General features: G+C 50.1%; 2 protein-coding genes across 4 annotated transcripts in view; one reads left to right on the forward strand and one right to left on the reverse strand.

Moving 5' to 3' along the window:
- COPG2 (coatomer protein complex subunit gamma 2) overlaps window positions 1-650 on the forward strand; it is a 31109-nt gene extending 30459 nt beyond the window's left edge. For both annotated transcript variants that reach the window (XM_019543803.1, XM_019543804.1), the window contains exon 24: window positions 168-650. In XM_019543803.1, the coding sequence (XP_019399348.1) occupies window positions 168-298 (131 nt within the window). In that variant the 3' untranslated portion in view covers window positions 299-650. The remainder of the gene's footprint in view (window positions 1-167) is intronic.
- The window catches only part of MEST, a 23130-nt gene continuing 4745 nt past the window's right edge, over window positions 477-18861 (reverse strand). The window contains exons 3-12 of one of the 2 annotated variants that reach the window (XM_019543808.1): window positions 16827-16906; window positions 15391-15468; window positions 14462-14598; window positions 13633-13691; window positions 12964-13004; window positions 11284-11354; window positions 10685-10786; window positions 4451-4514; window positions 3018-3033; window positions 477-1921 (exon numbers count right to left, since the gene is read on the reverse strand). In XM_019543808.1, the coding sequence (XP_019399353.1) occupies window positions 1851-1921; window positions 3018-3033; window positions 4451-4514; window positions 10685-10786; window positions 11284-11354; window positions 12964-13004; window positions 13633-13691; window positions 14462-14598; window positions 15391-15468; window positions 16827-16906 (719 nt within the window). In that variant the 3' untranslated portion in view covers window positions 477-1850. Of the gene's footprint in view, window positions 1922-2011; window positions 3034-4450; window positions 4515-5713; window positions 5791-10684; window positions 10787-11283; window positions 11355-12963; window positions 13005-13632; window positions 13692-14461; window positions 14599-15390; window positions 15469-16826; window positions 16907-18861 lie in introns of those variants that run through there. The other variant, XM_019543807.1, reaches the window with a different exon arrangement.

Consider the following 18861-nt stretch of genomic DNA (forward strand, 5'->3'; position numbering starts at 1 on the left):
TCCATCTGGATATTGTTGCTAGCTGTCAACCACTTCTTGTTCCAGAGGTGGCTAAAGCTTCAGTTGGCTCCTGCATTAACCAGGTTGTGAATGCACAGCAGTCAGGTTTCCAGGCTCCAAGTCACTGATTGAGCTGCTTCGGTATTACTCTATAATTTTGTCCCCAGGTGTGTACAGAGGAGGCCACGATATCCTGGTGAGGTCCAGGCTCGCCCTTGGAGATGGTGTGACCATGCAGGTGACTGTCAGGAGCAAAGAGGAAACGCCTGTTGATGTCATCTTGGCCTCTGTCGGCTAAGTCCATGATAGGCTGTCAAGTACAACACTTAGTACCTGTGGCTGGGACTCCACCAGCAGGCCCTACACTGGTGCCTCAAACACCTGTCTCCTCCTGCATGTAGTTTTTATTCCTCAATTTGGTAAATATTTTGTATGTTACAGTAACAGTGGCACTGGCCGGTTCATGCCGGCTTCTCTCTCTCTCTCATCCCTCCTCCTCTGGTCATGATACATTCCTGCCTAACTTATTGCCTCTCTTGTAGAGAATGGGGAAGTTTCTCAGCCTGGTAGAGGATAAAAACCAATAAGTCTTGACTTTTTTGTCAAAAGAGATTTTTAATAACAGAAAATAAACATGGATTCTTCCAGTTCAGTTGTGGGATTCCTGATTCAAACTGCTCCTAGTAAAATAAAATCTACACTACCACAGTAGTAGTGCACACTCTTTAATGCGTGCCTGTTGCTCTGGCTTTTCTCAGTCCTGGGATGGGAGAACTGCAGCAGCTCGGCTGAGCTTGTGATAAACCTCAGTTCGGAACAGGAAAAGCAGCCCAACAAACGTACACCCCATCATTCAATAGGAAACTCTTGTTTGAAGGGTATTTAGAGATGCCAGGAATTTCACAAAGCGATGGCTCTTGAGGCAGCTTTAGAATCAACTTAATGATTCTTTCCTCCTTCCCTCCCCCCAGTTCCTGTGAAAAAGGCCAACATACAAAATATTTTGGTAGTGTTGAGGTGATGGTGTTGCCATGGTGGTCCCGGAAATACAAGAGGCAGCAATTCTTGTGGGTGTTATCTCCCAGAGGCCTGAGGAAAGGGTACTGCGATGCCCACAAGCTTGCCTGAGGCCTCCAACAGACATTCAGTTTCTCTTGGGAGAATCACAGCTGTCCCAGGAGAAACCACAAGCATACACATGTTCAAGCTTTGTCTCCCAGAATGAAAATGACCACTCTGGGAGAAAAATAACCTGGGATCAGCCAGGGTTAAATCACTTCCAGGAGCATTTCTCTTAAGAGCACACATGTCTGTACATGCTAATAACACAAGCTGACTCTGGGCAGTCTGGGGCAGATAATCTCTGCATTGCTGCCGTCTGTCATCAGGAAGACTAAGGGAGCCTGAAGGGCACACTTGCTGAGCTTCAGCATTTGAATGTCTGTACAGGTGGTTGTGGGTAACTTTTTTTTTCTTTTTTTTTTCTACCAAGAGAACAAACCTGGAAGACTTTTCCTAGATCATTTTGAGCCCAATAACCTTCTGCCCATGACTTGGTGATCTTGCAGGTCCTTTCAGGTCCTTTGATTTTTATGATTTTAATGTATACACACTCCCTATGTTGCCCAACCATGCAGTTGGTTCAATGAAAGATATCACCCGCAAGAATTCTTGCCTCCAACATACAGCATGCATTTTGGACCAAAATCAGGGAAAGCCTAGAGAGATTTAAATGTCCCATTAAGGTTAAATTGGGTTATGAATTACCCCTCTCACCCATAAGCCTAAAGCAAAGCATTGGTACTCCCTAGTTAAATTCCCTGCCTCTTAAAAACAGACACTGATGTCCTTCATGCAGTTGTCATGGGACAGTTGTTGGGGTGTTTTTCCTCAGGAGCTAGGCTTAAGAGTTGTAAAGTGCTTCCTGTGCCAGTGAACGTAAGGTTTTCAGAATGAGAGTGGAATTGCTTACCTAACCAGGTTGAATGAAGCTCTAGGTAATTTCTCCCAGCCAGTGCTAGGAAAATGGGTTAAGTAGCAAACCTGTGACTTTAAGTAGCAGCTGCCTAGAAGAACTCGCTGGTGATGCTGTTGCCAGTCCTGTAGTTGTAGTTAGCAATTAAATTTAGCTGAAACTAAAGCTTCCAGAAAAGAGCCCCCATCCCTTTGTGGTTCAGGCTGATCCTTTGACTGTGTTAAAGCAAAGTATATGGACTTCTTGTAAGCCAGCATGGGTTAGAGCAGGCCTCTTCGTTACTGGCTGATGGCACCAAAAATTAGCAAATCTGGGTGCATGGCAAGAAGCCAAGGTGCTGCCTTGGAGCAGGTCTACAATGACCTGCCAGCTGCAGCAATTTAACTGCCTAGGGACTGAGGGGTTTGCTGCTTCAGTGAGGGAAGGATACTCAGTGTTGATAAGCCCTTAGATTGCTTTCATGTATTTTAAATCCTGACACTCAGGGTTAGTAACGCTTTAAAACAACACAGACAGGTCGTTTCAACCTTGTCTGTGCAACGGCTCAGTTTGCACGCATGGAGGAGAAAAGACACATGCCTGGGATTTGGAAATGAGCTATCTGGTGCGTGGTTTCCAATGAATAGCTACTTTCCTGCAGTGTCTTCTGGGGGTAAGACCGGTAAAGACTCCGGAGCAACTTGAGAGATGTTGCCCTCCTATACAACCCCATTCTCACTTCCTAGTGCCCAGCTGCTCTGTCAGGGTAGGAATGAGTTGGGTATGCATAGGAAGGCACACAGCATCCATCCTGCTGGCTTGTCCTCCCCAGGTTCAGAAGGTTCAGGTGTATACATGGATCTGGAAACAGCACCTGGCCTGGAAACAAAGTCTGCATCTGCTCCACCACGGCCTGGTTCAGAAATGGAGAGCAGACATGAGCCAGAGAGTTTGCTGGTGCTCAGAAGGAGTTGATGAAGTTCAAGTATGCATTCAGGAAGCCCGTAGGATCCTCAAGCTGTGGATAGTGGCTAATGTGGTCATCAAGAACAGAGACCGTGGACATAGGAAGCACCTTCCTGTTGGAAGAACACAACAAATATTAAGTGCGGGAACTGGGGTATGTGGCATAGGCAGTTTAGGCTGCCAGGAGAGAGTAGATGCCTCATTTATGGCAAGGGGTCTTGTGATACAGTGGCCATTTTTAACCAAAGTGCTATTCCTGCTAGGTTGGCCATCCTACCCTGATCCAGGGAGGCTGTGTGCTTTTACATGAACATGATCCAATGCAATAGCTGGCAAAAGGCCAAGTCTTCACGTGTACCTAGATCACATCCCTCACCTTTGAAGTGGAATGGCAGTAAAAAGGAGTCCTGAGATGATTGAACCTCGAGCCGCTGCTTATTTGGTTAAAAATAAATGGTTTTATGCAGGTGGAGACGACTGCGTGTTCCAGTGGAGAGCTGTTTTGTACCGAGCATCTGTAAGATGATGCTGCAGAAGCTGAAAGTGGACCTGACTTGATGTTGGCTGTCAAAGCTGGGAGATTAAAAATGCACGACGTGTCGCAGTGCCCGCACCATGAGGGTACTTAACTGACCCTTTTAAATAAAGCAAGAACCTCAAGTTTTGTCTGATCTGACTGGCAAACAGCAGTCCCTTCAGCTGACGGGATCGCTAGCAGCAAGGGCTGAGACAAAACTAACCCATCAGATTGCTTTCATGTTCCAGACGTTGCCTTCAAAACAGTTCTGCGACTCTCCTCTCTGACCTGGAGACTTTTTCCCCATACTAAATTCAGTCAGTGGGGAAAGACTTCCAGCTCTGACAGCATGTTGAGTGCTTGGCAGTGGTGACCCTTCAGAAATCACGTGCCTTGCTATTAATTTAAATCAGTGATTCTCAACCGGGTACCTTGAGATTCTTTTAAGGGTACTGCAGGGAGCACGGGGAGGCGTGAAGACAGGATTCACAAGGTGAACCTGGAGATTTCAAAGAGGAATCCAGAGTAATAAAAAGTCCGTCCCGTTGGGGTCTTGCTGAGTTCTTTGCAACAGAAGAATTGCTCTGTTGTTTTTCTGTACTCAAAAAATGAGTGAAAACTAAGAGGGGTCATCTGAGAGGTCTCCTTTTTTCTTTCTTGTGTCCTGTCACCACAGCACAAGTTTTCATGCCATGGCCCATCAGATTCCTCCAATCTGCGATTCCTGCTACACACCTATTCACCTCAATCGAAGCTTCTGAAGGTGCCGGGAGTCTAAAAAAGGCTGAGAGCTGCTGATCTACGGAGAAGCAAAGCTGCGTGGCTTTCAAAAGGGGGATGGCAACGAAGAAGCAGAGCACACTTGGGCATCTACATGACTGTCATTCGTGAGGGTGTAGCCATTGATTCCTAACCATGTGAAGTGAGGAGGAAATCAAAACTCGGCGCTGAACACAGCAGCCCCTGCACCAAAATCAATCCTTAGCTCTGCCCAGTACATGGCGACAACTTACTTGTAAAGCTGCAGAAACTCTGGATATGGATTCACAGGATCCAGGGGCCCGTAGATTAAATGCACTGCAAAAAAGAAGCACAGACACAGCTTTATCCACCAGGATGTTCCTGACCCATTATCTTTACCTGCCTGAGTAAGCTGGCAGCTGGTGGAGGGTAGACGACTTTTGAACTCAAAAGGGCCTGGTGTGTCAGATGAGCCTGAGACAGGCGGTTCATCTTCTGTGGTGAACGGGGCAGAAGGACCTGGCACGCAGACACGGGCACTGGTGCGGCAAGGTCTCTGGGGAGCTCCATGAAAATGGAGGGGTTGTGACTTTGCACCTGTCGCACTGGAACATACAGGCCTGAGCGGACACTAGCAGGGGAACCTCCGCTCCGAAGAAGCTGGGCCACTCCAGCCCTGTCTGCTCTGACAAGCTGGAAATACCCTGGACCAGTGTGGTTAAAGGAGTAGGCATGCACGCCGTAGCTGTGCAAGGGGGAGGACAAACTCTACGGGGATGAGGAACCATGCATGGCCTCATCTGTATTCATGGATTAAGTTCAGGAGAGTTTTTAGAAAACTTTTCATATTCCAGGTCAAATGAGCCACAGCAGTTCCGAATCCTCCCGACTGAGCAACACTCAATCATTCAAACACCATATGTGGTGCTACAGCCAGCAAGTATCCTCCCAAATTAGATACTTGCAGATTCATTTGTGGGCATCCTACGTGCAAACCCAAGCCCAGAGGCTTTGGGCTTCGGATGCCCCCGCATCTCACTTGCCCTTAACCAAAGGCCGCAGGAGCAAGTTAGGGAGGGGTCCCCCATTTCCATAAAGTTGGCATGTAGCCCAGATCCTCCTGCTGGAAGCTGGCAACTGGGAAGCTAATTACAAAACTCGTAGGGCATCATTGTGACCATCTAGCCTAACCTGGACAGCCCAGACCACAGGAGGTCTCAGCTCCTGCTTGAGCTAGGGCATCTCTTTTAGGATGAGCTCAACAGCACTGAATAATCCCCAGTGACAGAGACTCCACTAACAGCAGTCAGTTCTTCCCATGGTTGTCACCCTCCACCCTATTTTGAGGCCGGATTTGTCCAACTTCAACTTCCAGCCACTGCGGCTGGGGGAAGTGAATAGATTTCCTGTGTCCCAAGGGACCAAAATCCCCGTCTGACCGGGGGGGAAGGTCAGAGCGAGAGGCTGATCGATCCCTGTCTTTGAGACCCCGTGCGAGAAGTTCTCCCAACCTAATAAACCGACTCCCTACTCACGTGGGACGGTGGTGGAGGCCAGAGCCCCAACCCAGCGGTCTCTGTGCTTCTTCCGCTGATTTATGTACTGTAAAATACTAGAGAACAAGAGGATCAGTGAGGGGAGATCTTGGCTGTATTTTCTTTCGCTTCCCCAGTGCAGCCCAATTCAGCAAAAGGGGCTGGAGTCAGAGTCCTGGAGGCTGAAGCCCTCTGCCCCAGAGCAGGTGCTGACTTCTGGACCCGTAGCCCGAGGGCAATGCCTCGGCCTTGTCCTGAGAACAGCATCCCCAAATCTTATGATGCTGCTAGCGTGGGTACCAAGCTGCACTGACAGTGGGGTGGGCACATGGAGACAAACCCTGCCAAGATCAGAGAGCACAGCGCAACGTGTATAGCCCTGACGAGCTGTATCTACCTGGCGCTATCCTGGCTGAGCCTCAGCAGCGGAGGGATCTGCTCTGTGTTGCCTTCTCTTCTTCCTTCAGAGGACTGTGAAGCCCTTTGCAAACAAGGTGCTAACCTCTCCTGCCCTGTAAATCAGACATTATCCTTCCTTTTGCATGGACCAGGCAGCCTCAGCCTGAGGGTTGCATATCCAGCACCCTTGGAGGTCCCTTCTGGCCCTATTTCTCTATAATACTATGATGCCTGTTGGTTTCAATGGGACACACAGTGGCTCAGCACCCCTGGAGCATTCAGTCCCCAAGACTCGCCCAGGGTCACGAACATTTCTTTGGCAGAGCTGGGAACAGCCTGTCTGCTCAGCCTTGTTCTGGACCTAACTCTAAGCACTGTCCTCCTTTCTGGATCTCGTCTCAGACTGTCCGAAGGGGCAGTAAAAATAATGCCTGAAAGAGGAGACCAGCTATTCAGAAAAAAAAGCCAAAGATGCTGAGTGAGCTGCACGGTCCCCCACGACACAGCATCCAAGGGACTAACCCCGGACGTCACACGTTGAGTCTATTCAGTAACGCAGGCGGGATCCGATTAGCATCTCCCTGTTTCAGAGGAGGCTTTACCAGGCCTGGATAGCGCACGGCCTGCTCCTCCTGGCCTCGACAGCTGCTCCTGGACAGGACGCTGCTGGCCTCAAGTTTCCAGCAAGCCATTTATGCACCTGGTATTAGTGTTTGGAGCAGTGGCTGAGAGGTGACAAGGAGTGGGAGGTAGGAGATAATGACCGCCGCTGGAGATGGAAGATGACTGCAAAAGGCCCTATCATGTGGCAGCGCCCACGCCCCTGCTGCAAGCATCTTCGCCGGCACTGCGCTCCAGCAGAGACGTGCAACACAACACCACTTCCTTTCACAATAAACCCAGGGAGGCGTGAGCACGTTCCAGCGTCCCAGTCACGAAGCTGGGAACTAGGCCACTTTGCCTTGCCCTCGGTAATACCAACCGTAACAGGATAATGGTGCTGACCTGCCCAGGTGAAGCACTCGAAGATTCCCGCTATGAGGATGAACCCATTAACCGAAAAGGCTGAGCTCCCCCCTGCCCTAAAAGAGCTGCATGCTACCTGCGAAGTACTGTCCTTCCTGCTGAAACAAGCAGGCCACAGCTGAGCTCAGAGCTGCGGGTTACCACTGAACAAAACCCCAGCTCCTCCACTGCAGCCACCAGTGCAGCTCCCCAAGTCAGGGCCTGAATCGGGATCTGTTGAATGTGCCACTGCTCTTGCGCTGCCTGAAATGAGGTAATTAGCTTGCTGAAAGCAGAGTCGCAGAAAAGCAGATCTGGTAGCTCCTGCAGTCGAACTACCTGACGGACCCTCAGCTCTCAGCTGCCTGCTTGCCTAGGTGGGAAATGGTTTGAGTTTACTGAGGAGGAGGCAGGTATGCAGGTTGTAGCTGTATTGGTCTACAGGAAAAGGCAATTGGGGCTCATGGTAGAGGTGATCTTTTTTATAGCTATCTCCTATAAAAGATATCTATATCTATAAAAGAGATCACCTCTACCATGAGCCCTGATTGCCTTTACCTCTAGACCGATATGGCTACAACCTGGATACCTGGCACATGGAAGATATCAAATTTGAGCCAGTTTTTTTCAAATGAAATCTTCATATTTTCCCAAGGAGGAAGCAACTCGGACCGTCTGAAACCTGAGATCCTGCTCCTGCCTTTGTTTCAAAGTCATTTGCATCACCACAGATCCTCACAGGAGGTGAGAGGCTCCTTACCAGCAAAAAACTGCCGCCCAGAGGAGGAGTTTTCCATCAGTCGACTCCTCTGTGAAATCCTATGAAATATGCACTTTCATGTCTACCCAGAAGAACTTTTACAATCTTTTCTCCGATGCCTGATGAAGGGGGTTTGTGCCCGAAAGCTTGCAATTCAACAAGATTTTTGCAAAAAAATGTTGTTGGTCTCATAAAAGAGATCACCTCTACCACGAGCCCCGATTGCCTGAGGAGGAAGCAGCATTAAGGCCCCTTGCAGAGGAGCGAGAGAAGGAAAAAAAGGGACAGTGACATTTGGTTCCACCTTCCTGTGCAGACTGTTCTGAAGACTTCAGAGACCGGAGCAAGCTGGCAAGGAGCTGATACAGCATGCACAGCTCTCTGTTGAGCTAATTAACCATGTTTCCCACCACGCTAACACAGCTTTACTGCTTTTGAGCTGGCTGGGATCCCTCTACACCAGGAGTGCTCGACCCCGGCTGCACGCCACATCTGGCCTGCACAGCTCCGGAAATTTGGAAGCGATGGAGCAGAGGCACCGCTCCCCTGTTGCTGAATGTCCAGACACACGGGGAGTCCTGGAGTGGATGCCCAGTCAGGGTCAGGCCTGATGTAGGTGGCTGGGACAGGGCAGCACCAGGCCCACAGGCCCCAATTCTGGTTTGTGGGAGTGGGAGGGGGCAGTGCCCCCTAGGGCCCAAACCCAACAGGCTGAGGCGGTGTTGGGGCCCAATCCTGGCATGCAGAGGTGAGACAGGAGGGTCCTGATCCTGATGTGCAGGGCTCCATCCAGCCCGCAGACCAGCTCCAGGACACTCATCCAGCTCGCGGAGCCAAAATGTTGAGCGCAGCTGCTCTGAGCAGTGCAGACCTGCCGTTAAGTTGATCTCCTCTCAGCACCACTCAGAGCAGAGCCTCTGCTACGGGACTGCGAAGCTGCTTTCCGAAGGCCACAACATTTTCCTCCTGGCTCTAAAATTTGCATTTGAAATTGTTCTCAGCTGTTATGACTGCAAAGACCCTTCTGAGCCTGAACAGCTGCACTGAATAAGCTTAGCGAGCAGACTGCACGAGGGATGTACAACTGAATCCAGGGAAAGCCTATGGTGGTCTAACACCCGGCTGGAGATAGGAGTGGGGTTTCTAGGGTAGGAGCCAGCTTTGAAAGCACATCCCTGTCTCATCTTGGCTGAACTGGTCTCAGTTCGGAGAGCTGGCGAGTGCAGCCATCTGGGTCAATCCCATAATCCTCTTATCTCCTCCTTTTGGTGTTGGCTCAGCTCCCACTAGTAGCAGCTAGATCTACAATAAACGGCCAGTGGCAGCGTGGCCAAAGGCTGGGCATCGTAGCCCATCTTCAGAACAAAATAAAAGAGCCATGACTGGTTTTTCTGACCTCCAGCAAGGGAGATCCTCTGACAACATAGTGCAGAGTGAAGAAGGCAAATGCCCAACAGCCGTCCAATCCTAGAGGAAAGATTTTTGCACTGATTTGCCCATTAAAGCGTTGAGTTGAGTTGTCCACTGAGGAGTCACGGATAAGATTCACGGCAGTGTATGTGCCACAGTCGGTTTCTACCTGCAAAAGCTCATGTCTCTCTGAACTAGTTAGTCTCCAAGGTGCCACCTTGCCCTGTCTTCTGTATGAAAAGCACTGCGACAGGGTCCTTTCAACAGCCTCCTCTAAGCTATCACCACACTGGACACTTTATACCTTCCTTATGCCCTACAGATACTGCGTAACGACGCCTCACAGCAGCTGGCAAGGGACTGAAGGAGTGCAATGAGCCCTGTTCCACAGACGCGGCAGCCAAAGATGCCGTGCAGAAGAAAAAGAAGCCATTTTTACAATCTTCCTACAAATCTCTCCCTACAATAAACAGGTTTATGCGAAAAGGCACCAAAGTGAAACCCAATGAACTGAGGAAGGAGGTGATTTCCTTTCGGGTGTCTGACTTCTGCTTGTTTCCTTCGACTGCCGTGTATCTGCCTCAGCTCCCACACAAACAGCTGGAAGAAAAGCAGTTAAATGAAAGGCAGGGTAGATTTGCACCTTATAGACTTGCTGAATCAGAGGTGCATAAGCAAGCCGTTGCTCACAAGAGCGGGTGCCTCTCTGATTCGGTCTGCCTCAGGTGCAAATCTGCCTTGACTTCATGCTAGCATAGCCACCTACCTCTCTGCTCATGTTAAATAACGAGCATTTCCCACCCCTTACCAGTTGAAACAAGAGCTGAAGGGACATAACCTGCACTGCCACATCCTCCAAGGGAAAACTTGAAGCAGAGAAAACCATTCTTGGCACCGAACGTGAACCTCTCAGCTTATCTTGAAGGAAACGACCCATCAGAAAGCAGGAGAAAAAGCATAAACTCCTTCCGCATCTCTGGCAGGTAGTTTAAATCAACTTGCCCAAGCCACAGCAGAAGCCAGGGGCAGAGACAGAACTTGGGCATTTCTGCCTCCTAGACCACACACAGATGCTTTCCACCATCCAAGGGGATATTTGTGCTGCTTTGCCCCTCTAAATAGAGCACAGCTCTTCAAACTGCTTCGGTGCGGACTGTGATCTCTCCACAGCCGCTGCCCACCCTAACAGTGCATGGCCCATCTCCCCTTCAGACCTCAATCACTGTGCAACAAGCATCTAACCAGCACACTTTGGCTGGGACTGGGTTGCTGGCTGTTCCTCCTCCACGCTCCATCTACATGCATCCAGGGCTGGGTTTCTGGCAGTGAAAACCTTGGCCACCAAGAGAAGCAGCTGCAGACATGGAGGGGTCGATGGAGAAGTTAAAGGAACACACCTGTCAATGACGAGGTTTCCATCATTAGTCCGGATGGCTGTCCACATGTCCCAGTACTCCGCCTGTGAAGGCTGTGTGTATGGTCCAAAGACTGCCCCAAGCCTGGTGGGGGGAAATATCCAGAGACACATAAAAATCCCTGCAGCATTTCAGGAGACACAGAGGATGGTTTAAATTCTGCCCTGAGCTAGGGGTTGGACCTCCTGAAGGCCCTGCCAGCCCATTTTCCATGGCTCTGTGAAGCTGCTTCAATACAGGACCCAACTCTTATTATTTTTGTGGGGCACCAGAAGTCACCCTCGGGAACAGGACAGTGTCATACCTAGCAGATGTCCTCAAGTGAGCAGTTTTGAAAGAAGGAAAGGGGTTTAAAAAAGATGGGTGTTAAAGGGGGCTTCGCTCAACTGTGGCTCAACACTATGCATCTGCCTCTATTCGTGAGCTGCCCATGGACCCACTGCCTGCACGGGGAGGAATGCGTAAGCACTAGCCATGCAGTGTCTGAAAAGACGCAAGCGGGAGTGTTTTGTGGGTTTCAGTTACTCCATCCACCTGTCAGGCTAGGCTTGTCTCATACAATAAGTCCAACATCAACTCACCCTCTTGAGAACAGGAAGAAGTTCATTAGCCGGGTGAGAATGGGGGACAGGAAGCCACCGTCCTTGAGAATCTTTGCCAGAAGAAAAAGGAGTAAACGGTCACTAGCACAGACGACGCCAGCTGCTCACCTACGCAGGGGGTCTTTCTTCCAGAAATCCCAGCATCCACATCCGTTCTGTAGCCGTTCTACAGAATCGAGAGTACAATTTCCTCTCTGCCACCGAGTAAATGCACTGCGCCACTACACGTCTCAAAGGTATTAGCAAGCTGCAACAAAGCACCTTCAGCCTACTGATCTCTTGACCCACATGAATTTCCTGCCAACACACTTAGACCAAGGCTTGGAAGAAATGACGAGCTTCTTACAAGCCAGAGACCAACATGGGAGAATTTCCTGATGCTTCAGGAGAGGAAGGAGGGTTTGCTGTCTTGGGGCAGCACCTGGGATGAACAGCTCACCCACGACCGATGTGAACAGGGAGCGGGCTGGCATTCTGGCTTTCACATCAGTGCCTGATAGATCTGGATCTCCCTCCTCCCAAGCCCCTAGTGACTGTTACTGCAAAGAAATAAACGTTTCCTCTTCCATTCCCACTCACCCACAACCTACTGGTCGTAGAAAGAAAGTCTCACTATTGTACCCTTCCCCTGCCATTCAACTGCTGCAAGGGGGTTGACATGTCTTTTATTCTACCCTTCCTCCAGCCTCCAGTTTTGGTTCTTCCCCAGGAAATAACTCCTCTGCCTGCCTCTGCTGCTGCTCAAAGCTTTCCAAAGCAAGAGTGTAATGAAGCTGACCTAAGTTTTACCAGTGTTACCCTTACATATAGACATTGCACATACTCTTGCTCCATAACAGAAGTGAAAGCTGACAGGGCTTTCCTAAGTTTTCACTCTGAGCAGGTGCCAGGGCATGGAGCTGACTCTCCCCAAACTAAGGCAGGCATCGCTGGGAAAGGCAGAAAGGCAGGGCAAGGTGGCACCTTAGAGGCAGATTCATTCAGAAAGGCATACGCTTGTGTAGGTGATGACCTGCCTCATCAGATGTCCGCTCATTGCATCTGCCAAAATGAGCTTATGCCTTTCTGAATTAGTTGATAAGGTGCCACCCTGCCTTCAGATTGACATAACTAATCACTTCCCTGTGAAAAACTGTCAGAGGCCAAACTGAAACGGGAGGCAGGGGTTGTGTGATTTCAGAGAAAGCATCGTGAATCTCTGAAACCTAGAGAAATGGTGGTGAAACACTGGCTAGGGTGGTGAAGCACTGGAACGGGTTACCTAGAGCAGTGGTGAAATCTCCATCCTTGAAGGTTTCTAAGGCCCAACTAGACAAAGCCCTGGCTGGGATGATGTAGCTGGGGCTGGTCCTGCTCTGAGCAGGGGTTGCACTAGATGTGACCTCCCGAGGTCCCTTCCAACCCTCATTTTCTAAGATTCTCTGGCTGGTTTTATAACTTCAATACTTCCCCACCACCACCCTCCAAGGGAAACAGATCCAACCATTGCCTGATTTGGGCACTAGCTCTGGACAAACTTGGAGAGAAAACCACTCCCTAGCTCCTGAAGAATTCATGTGTTTCTAAAAGGTCTTCCACATCACGCTAACTTGACCCCACAAGCCTTGCTCCTGACGCGTGAGTCCCGATTCAGTAAAGCTAGACACAGAAGCCACTCACCTTCTGAATGAACCTGGGGTAGTGGGTTTCTGGGAAAATTCCTGAAAGTTTCCAGAGAACGGACACAGTCATTACAACAGCTGCGTTCTGACATTTCCCGGTCCCTCCCCTTCCATCCCTGCAAGCAGCCCAGCAAAAGCATTTGCAACCACCCAGGAACCACCATACTGGGCAGGTGTCACTGAGTCTCAGGCTCCATCATTTCCTCCTGTCATTCATTTTTGTGCGCAGTGCAAGAGGATCTATCTTCTGTTTGTGCTGATGCCTTTGCTACAGATAGCAGAAGGCCCAGCCAGGCACCAGTTACCTAGCCCTCCTCTGGTTTATGACAAGCCATTCTCTTTTCCTGGCTTGAGTCATTTTTGGTGCTGTCCAGGGCACTGCCCTCATACCCCAAAGACTAAAGCTTCCATCTATGCATAAATGAGACAAAGCAGTGAAAGCTTCTCCTCACTGCTGCACCAACAGACTTCAGCGCTATCCCCCAGGGACCTCTCTGGGGACAAGAGGAGAGCTCAGTGACCCTGGCCCACTCAGTCCTCAGCATCCATGATTAAACGTCCAACAAAAGGGCCGATCAGCAGTCTCCCTAGAGATGTTCCCTATTCACTGGCAAGCAGGCTGAGACCCACCAATGCATGCCCTGTTATTCTAAACAAGAACGGTTACCTCCATTGGACAAACAGAGGCTGTTGATCAAGATGCTTCCAGTTTTATTATGTTCGTACCTGGGGAGAGCAAACCAAAATGCTGAGTTAGATTCCTTGCTGGTTCCACAAAGAGACCAAGCAACAGATCACAGTGATGCTGCTATGTCAGGAAACAAATCTGGGAAGCAAAGTTCCTCAAGAGACAGGGCTGCAGCCGTAAGAATAGGAATAGCCGTGTTCCAAGTACCCGACATGGCCCTCCGTCTCCGAACAACTCAGCCGCAGGACTTTAACCCCTGTTCGGACACTTGGAAACCCCTGCCACTGACTTGCCTCACTCCGAGCAGAGAGCAAAAGGCAAAATATTGCTACCTGCTGCAATATTTTCTGACGGGGACAAAACGTGTTTGCCTCAGAGTCCTTGGACCTGCAAACAACCATGCACTGGGGTTTCACACTGGCCCTAGTCACCAGGGACTGACAGAAGCTCTTGGCTTGTGAAGACTTGCCTCACGCACTCGTTGTGGCCTGGATAAACCTCCAGGTTCCAAAGGCCGAGAAGCAAGATAAGCAAATAGCGTGGCAAATAGCTAGACAAGGCCTCAACTACTGCACCTGGGAATTCATCTCCCGCTGAAGTCAATGGCGGCCGTATCTGAGCTTCCTTCCATCTATCAATCTGCACCCATCAGCAGAGCATCCCACCGCCACCTCCAGCCAACACGCCCATACGTGGGATGGGGAAAAGAGGGGGCTCTGCACCATTTACTTTTACTTAGCTTCAGGGAATTAGACCCTAGGAGGAGAGGACGATGAAGAGCATTCAGAGCTTTAGTGCTTCCAGTGACCTGTGGAGGAGCTCCTGCGCGACCGTGTCCCCATAGTCATGAGATAGGAGGTTGATCCTGTGGTTTCGCAGGCCCAAGTGCCCCACCAGCCTCTCAACAATGTTGGCTTGCTCGAAAATGGAATAGCGATGGGGCCGCTGTTTAGGAAGCAAAGCGAGAGAGTGGTTGTGTGACTTCATTCATCAGCTAAGTACAAATGGGGTGTTTTTTTTAATGGGCCAGCAGCAGCCCCTGTATAACCACATTCAGCACCTGGCCATGTCTGACGTGCAGATGTTCACAGACAAATGCAGACATCCTCCAAGCCCAGAACTGAAAGCCAACAGCTTGAGGTCTCATCTCAGTCCCTGCCAATTTACTTTGTGCCCACAGGCACAGGCACGTGGTCAGTTTGCCTCTGTAGAAGGGAGATAACAAAACTCCCTCCGAGGATCTGTGATGTGTGAAACACTTGCAAGAGGATGAGCTAAGTGCTTTTCAATTTGCTCAGCAATTTGTTTGCAAAGCTACACCTACTCTAATGTAATTCCAAGCAGGTAGCCTGGAGCTACCACTTTATCTGCCCCAAGTCTCTTTAATAGATCAAGCAGAGCAAGCCATGCTTTGGAGATGAGTCAACATCCCAAGAGAACATGGTCACTTTGGGCAGGCTGCATCCTGTCCCATTTCTGACATTTTATTTTTCTACCTTTTTAATTTAACAATTCCTATCTTTCTTTCTGTTCTGAAAAAGTGAATACAACAACAATAGCCTTAAGGCAAGAGAAAGGCTGAAAGCAATCTGAGAGATGAACAGATGCCAGCATTCACGACTAAATAAAAGCCATCTTTCCAAACCCATCTGTGCAATTCCGGTTGTCTGGATGAGCTTTGGTCTTTACATTCATTTTCCGAAAGGAACTGCGGACTCATCCGTCAGGACTACTTACTGGCTTGTCACTGAAACCAAATCCCACAAAATCCAGGGCGATCACTCTGTGAAACCGCTGAGTCAGCCCTTCCCAAATCTGTGAAAAGAACAGGGAAGGGAGGGAGGGAGGGAGGGGGAGGAAAATCAGCCACAGAAGCAGCCACATTCATATCCCTGGAGCCTGGACAGATCTACACTGCCATATTCCTCACAGCTCCCCTCTAGGTCCTATTTTGTGCACACAAACTGAATGGCAGGGGATATTCTCCACTGGAAGAAGCCAACACATCTTGTAAAGAGTTACTTGTCCTCTCCTGCAGTGGGGTTTTGCCAGGCTGGCAAACCAGAGGGTGCTCTCTGCTTCTGAGCTTCCTTCTCTCATAAGACCTGATTCTGCAGATATATTTTCCGGTATACAATATGCTCCCAAATAAAACAGGCACCTTGCTTTTGGAAGGCAGAACATAGGAAAAAAGATATGTTCAGAGTCATCGCAGACTGTGTGACGTAGAGGAAGTCTTCCTGGGAACGTGGCACCAGACTGTCTCCTGCAAAGCCAGACTTCCTGGGCACTGCGTGCTTCCAGAAGGACTTACCAAGGCAATTCCTTGGTAGTGCACCTCAGCCCACCGCGTCTCTGGTCGCTGTGGTAGTGACCTCCCTTCCCACCCTTCTCCAACCTCATTGCAACAAAAAACAGTGGCACATATTTAAAAGGTTCAAGGGTTAGGGTTAGGGAGCTTGGTTTTTTTTATATCACAGTAGCCCCTCCCCGTCAGAGGCCATTACAAAGTTATCTCTAGAAGACGTATTCATGTTCCCATAGGTCACAAAAGAGACACCTCCACCTCCACCTCGCCCTTCATCAGCAGGAGATGGACCAGCTGGGTGGCCAAAGATGAATTTGGATCTCACAAAACCCAGCATCTAAGGGTGTTTCCCTGAAAGCTACACATTTAAGTGGTACATTTATGGAAAAAAACGTGGGGCTTTCAAGTAGGAACGACCACTTAAAGCATGGGATAAAAGTGCAGGAGTGGGAGGACTGAGGGATTAATGAGGAGTAGAAAAGACTTTCCGGAAAGGTGGGAGTGTAAGGCACATGAAATGGGTACAGTGTTTTGCGCACAGGGGACATCAGACTAGAAGGCAGGAAAAAAGCAGAAGATGAAGGAAGGAGCGAAAGAGATGTATATGTGATACGCTGGTCACAGCTTTACAGCACTAGCACACTATTGTGGGAGGGTAGGTAACTTGAAGGGGGCTGGACAAAAACACTGCCATAGTCTAAGGCTCGTGGTACCACAAAGGGAGAAGTCCCGTCGTTCTGCGATCTCTCCCCCACGATTCACCCATCAGACGCTCCCCTGGGAGGTCTCCCTCGAGTTCCCAGGGAAAGCACAAATGGCTGGTTTGACTCGCACAGTCCCCACTCTGCTTGCGTGTTCCTCTCACCTTGTACCAGTCGTAGCTGGAGGTTGGGAAGCCGTGCAGGAGAATGACGATGTCAGAGCTGCCGACTGCACCCGTCGAATCTGGGGCGAGAACAGGACACCGGTGAGATGCACCATCATCCCAAAGAGACCTTTGAAATAGCTTCATGGGGGAATGTAACAGTGTCCTAATGCTAACAGCAACCGAGTGCTGCTAACACGGACCCAGTTGGTGCCTGACTAATAATCAGCTATGCTGTTCACGGAGCTCCATCACAGTACCCACCTGTAGAGCCTCACACAAAACCCAAGACCCTGCCACTCCGAGAAACTCAACAGGTACGAACCCTGTCACCAGGGCTTTTGTTCCCCAGGCACCGGATGGAGAGAGTCTGCACTGCGCACAAGACAGTGCCATGGGGGGCTCTCCGCTCGAGGCTATCGCACCTGTCTGCTTACACCCACAACCTCAGGGGTACTCAGAGTCTCCTTCCGTTTCCACAGCACCTTTCCTCCATAAGGATCTCCCTGCTCTAGGCATGCTGAAATGGATGAGGGAGCTGTAGTACGGGACCGCTTTACCAGCCATTCATGTACAGCCACTTCCGGCATGAACTGTAGCAGCAGCCAGAGGTGTATGGGAGGAAGCAGACAATACCCCCAGTGTCTTGGGGAGCATGTATATGCTGTGGAGCTGTCATTACAACTAGGATCAGGCCAGACCAGTGGGGCTAACCTTGCTGCTCTTGAGAAAAGCGCCCTGGGATCTTAAAGGATAAAGAGGATGTAACTATTATGTCTCATTTGCCAGGACAGTGTCTCCAGCAGCACAGCATTGCCTTCCACCACGCACACAAAGGTCAGCGTGTCATTGGGGTTTCCTATCAGTTCGCTTCAGACTCATTTTAGCTTCCCCCTTTGCACTGGGCTCGTGCCTGGGGGAGCCCAGCAGAGCTCCAGGCCATCCCCCGCCAGGCTGAAGGGAGAGCACCTCTGTCATCTCACCCATTTCCCATCCGTTCCCCCTGCCTCCTGTCCCCGTTTGACTCCGGATCCCTCTGCCCTCCCAAGCATTTTGTGCATCTCTCAAATTTTGACCATTTTTGTTTTTTGCTCGTCACACCTCTCACCCTGATCCGCCCCATGTCTCCTTGCACGTCTCTTCCTTGCTCCCCTCTGGGTTCTTCAATTCCTCTTTTTCTCACTGTTTCCTCCCACCACCACCCTCCCTCACAATGTGTGCCTTATAAGGGGTCTCCCCTCCCTGCCTAGCCACTAGCTTCCTACACACCCTCTATCCAGCAGCGTTCAAGATGCTGCTCTTTGAATCTGCCTGTGAATCTTTAGCACTACCTGGTGCCACCACCATGGAGAAGGGCCTAAAGGCCCAGCAGCAACGGGCTGCAACAAAACTCCAACTAGCTACAAGTACCAAGGACAATAAAAAGTCCTTTTTCAGATATGTGGGGAGACAGAGGAAAAGCAAGGGCAACATTGGACCCCTGCTGAACCAGATGGGACAACTGATGCCAAGGAAAAGGCCAACCTATTAACTGGTACTTTGCGTCGGTCTTTCATCAGTCCCACAGGACGCCCATGCCCATGACAGGACAGGGACGCCCAGGTGAGAGAGATCCCCTGCCCTCCATCAACACTGACCTCATGAAGGAACACCTTGACAGGCTGGATACCTTCAAGTCAGCCGGCCCTGACGGTTTACACCCAAGGGTACTCAAGGAGCTGGTAAGCGTCATAGCCCAGCCCTCGACACGGACCTTCAAGAGCTCCTGGTGCTCTGGTGAAGTGCCCGAAGACTGGAAGAAGGCCGACGTGGTGCCGATCTTCAAGAAAGGGAGGAAAGTGGATCTGGCAAAATATAGGCCCATCAACCTGACTTCTATTTTGGGGAAGGTCTTAGAAAAGTTTATTAAAGAGGCCATCCTTGAGGGACTGGCCCAGGCTAACATCCTGAGGGACAGCCAGCACGGGTTTGTTGCAGGTAGGTCTTGTCTGACCAATCTCATTCCTTCTGTGACCAGGTGACCTATCACCTGGAC

The sequence above is a fragment of the Crocodylus porosus genome, unplaced genomic scaffold, assembly GCF_001723895.1.
Source record: "Crocodylus porosus isolate Cpor-Errol unplaced genomic scaffold, CroPor_comp1, whole genome shotgun sequence".
NCBI lineage: Eukaryota > Metazoa > Chordata > Crocodylia > Crocodylidae > Crocodylus > Crocodylus porosus.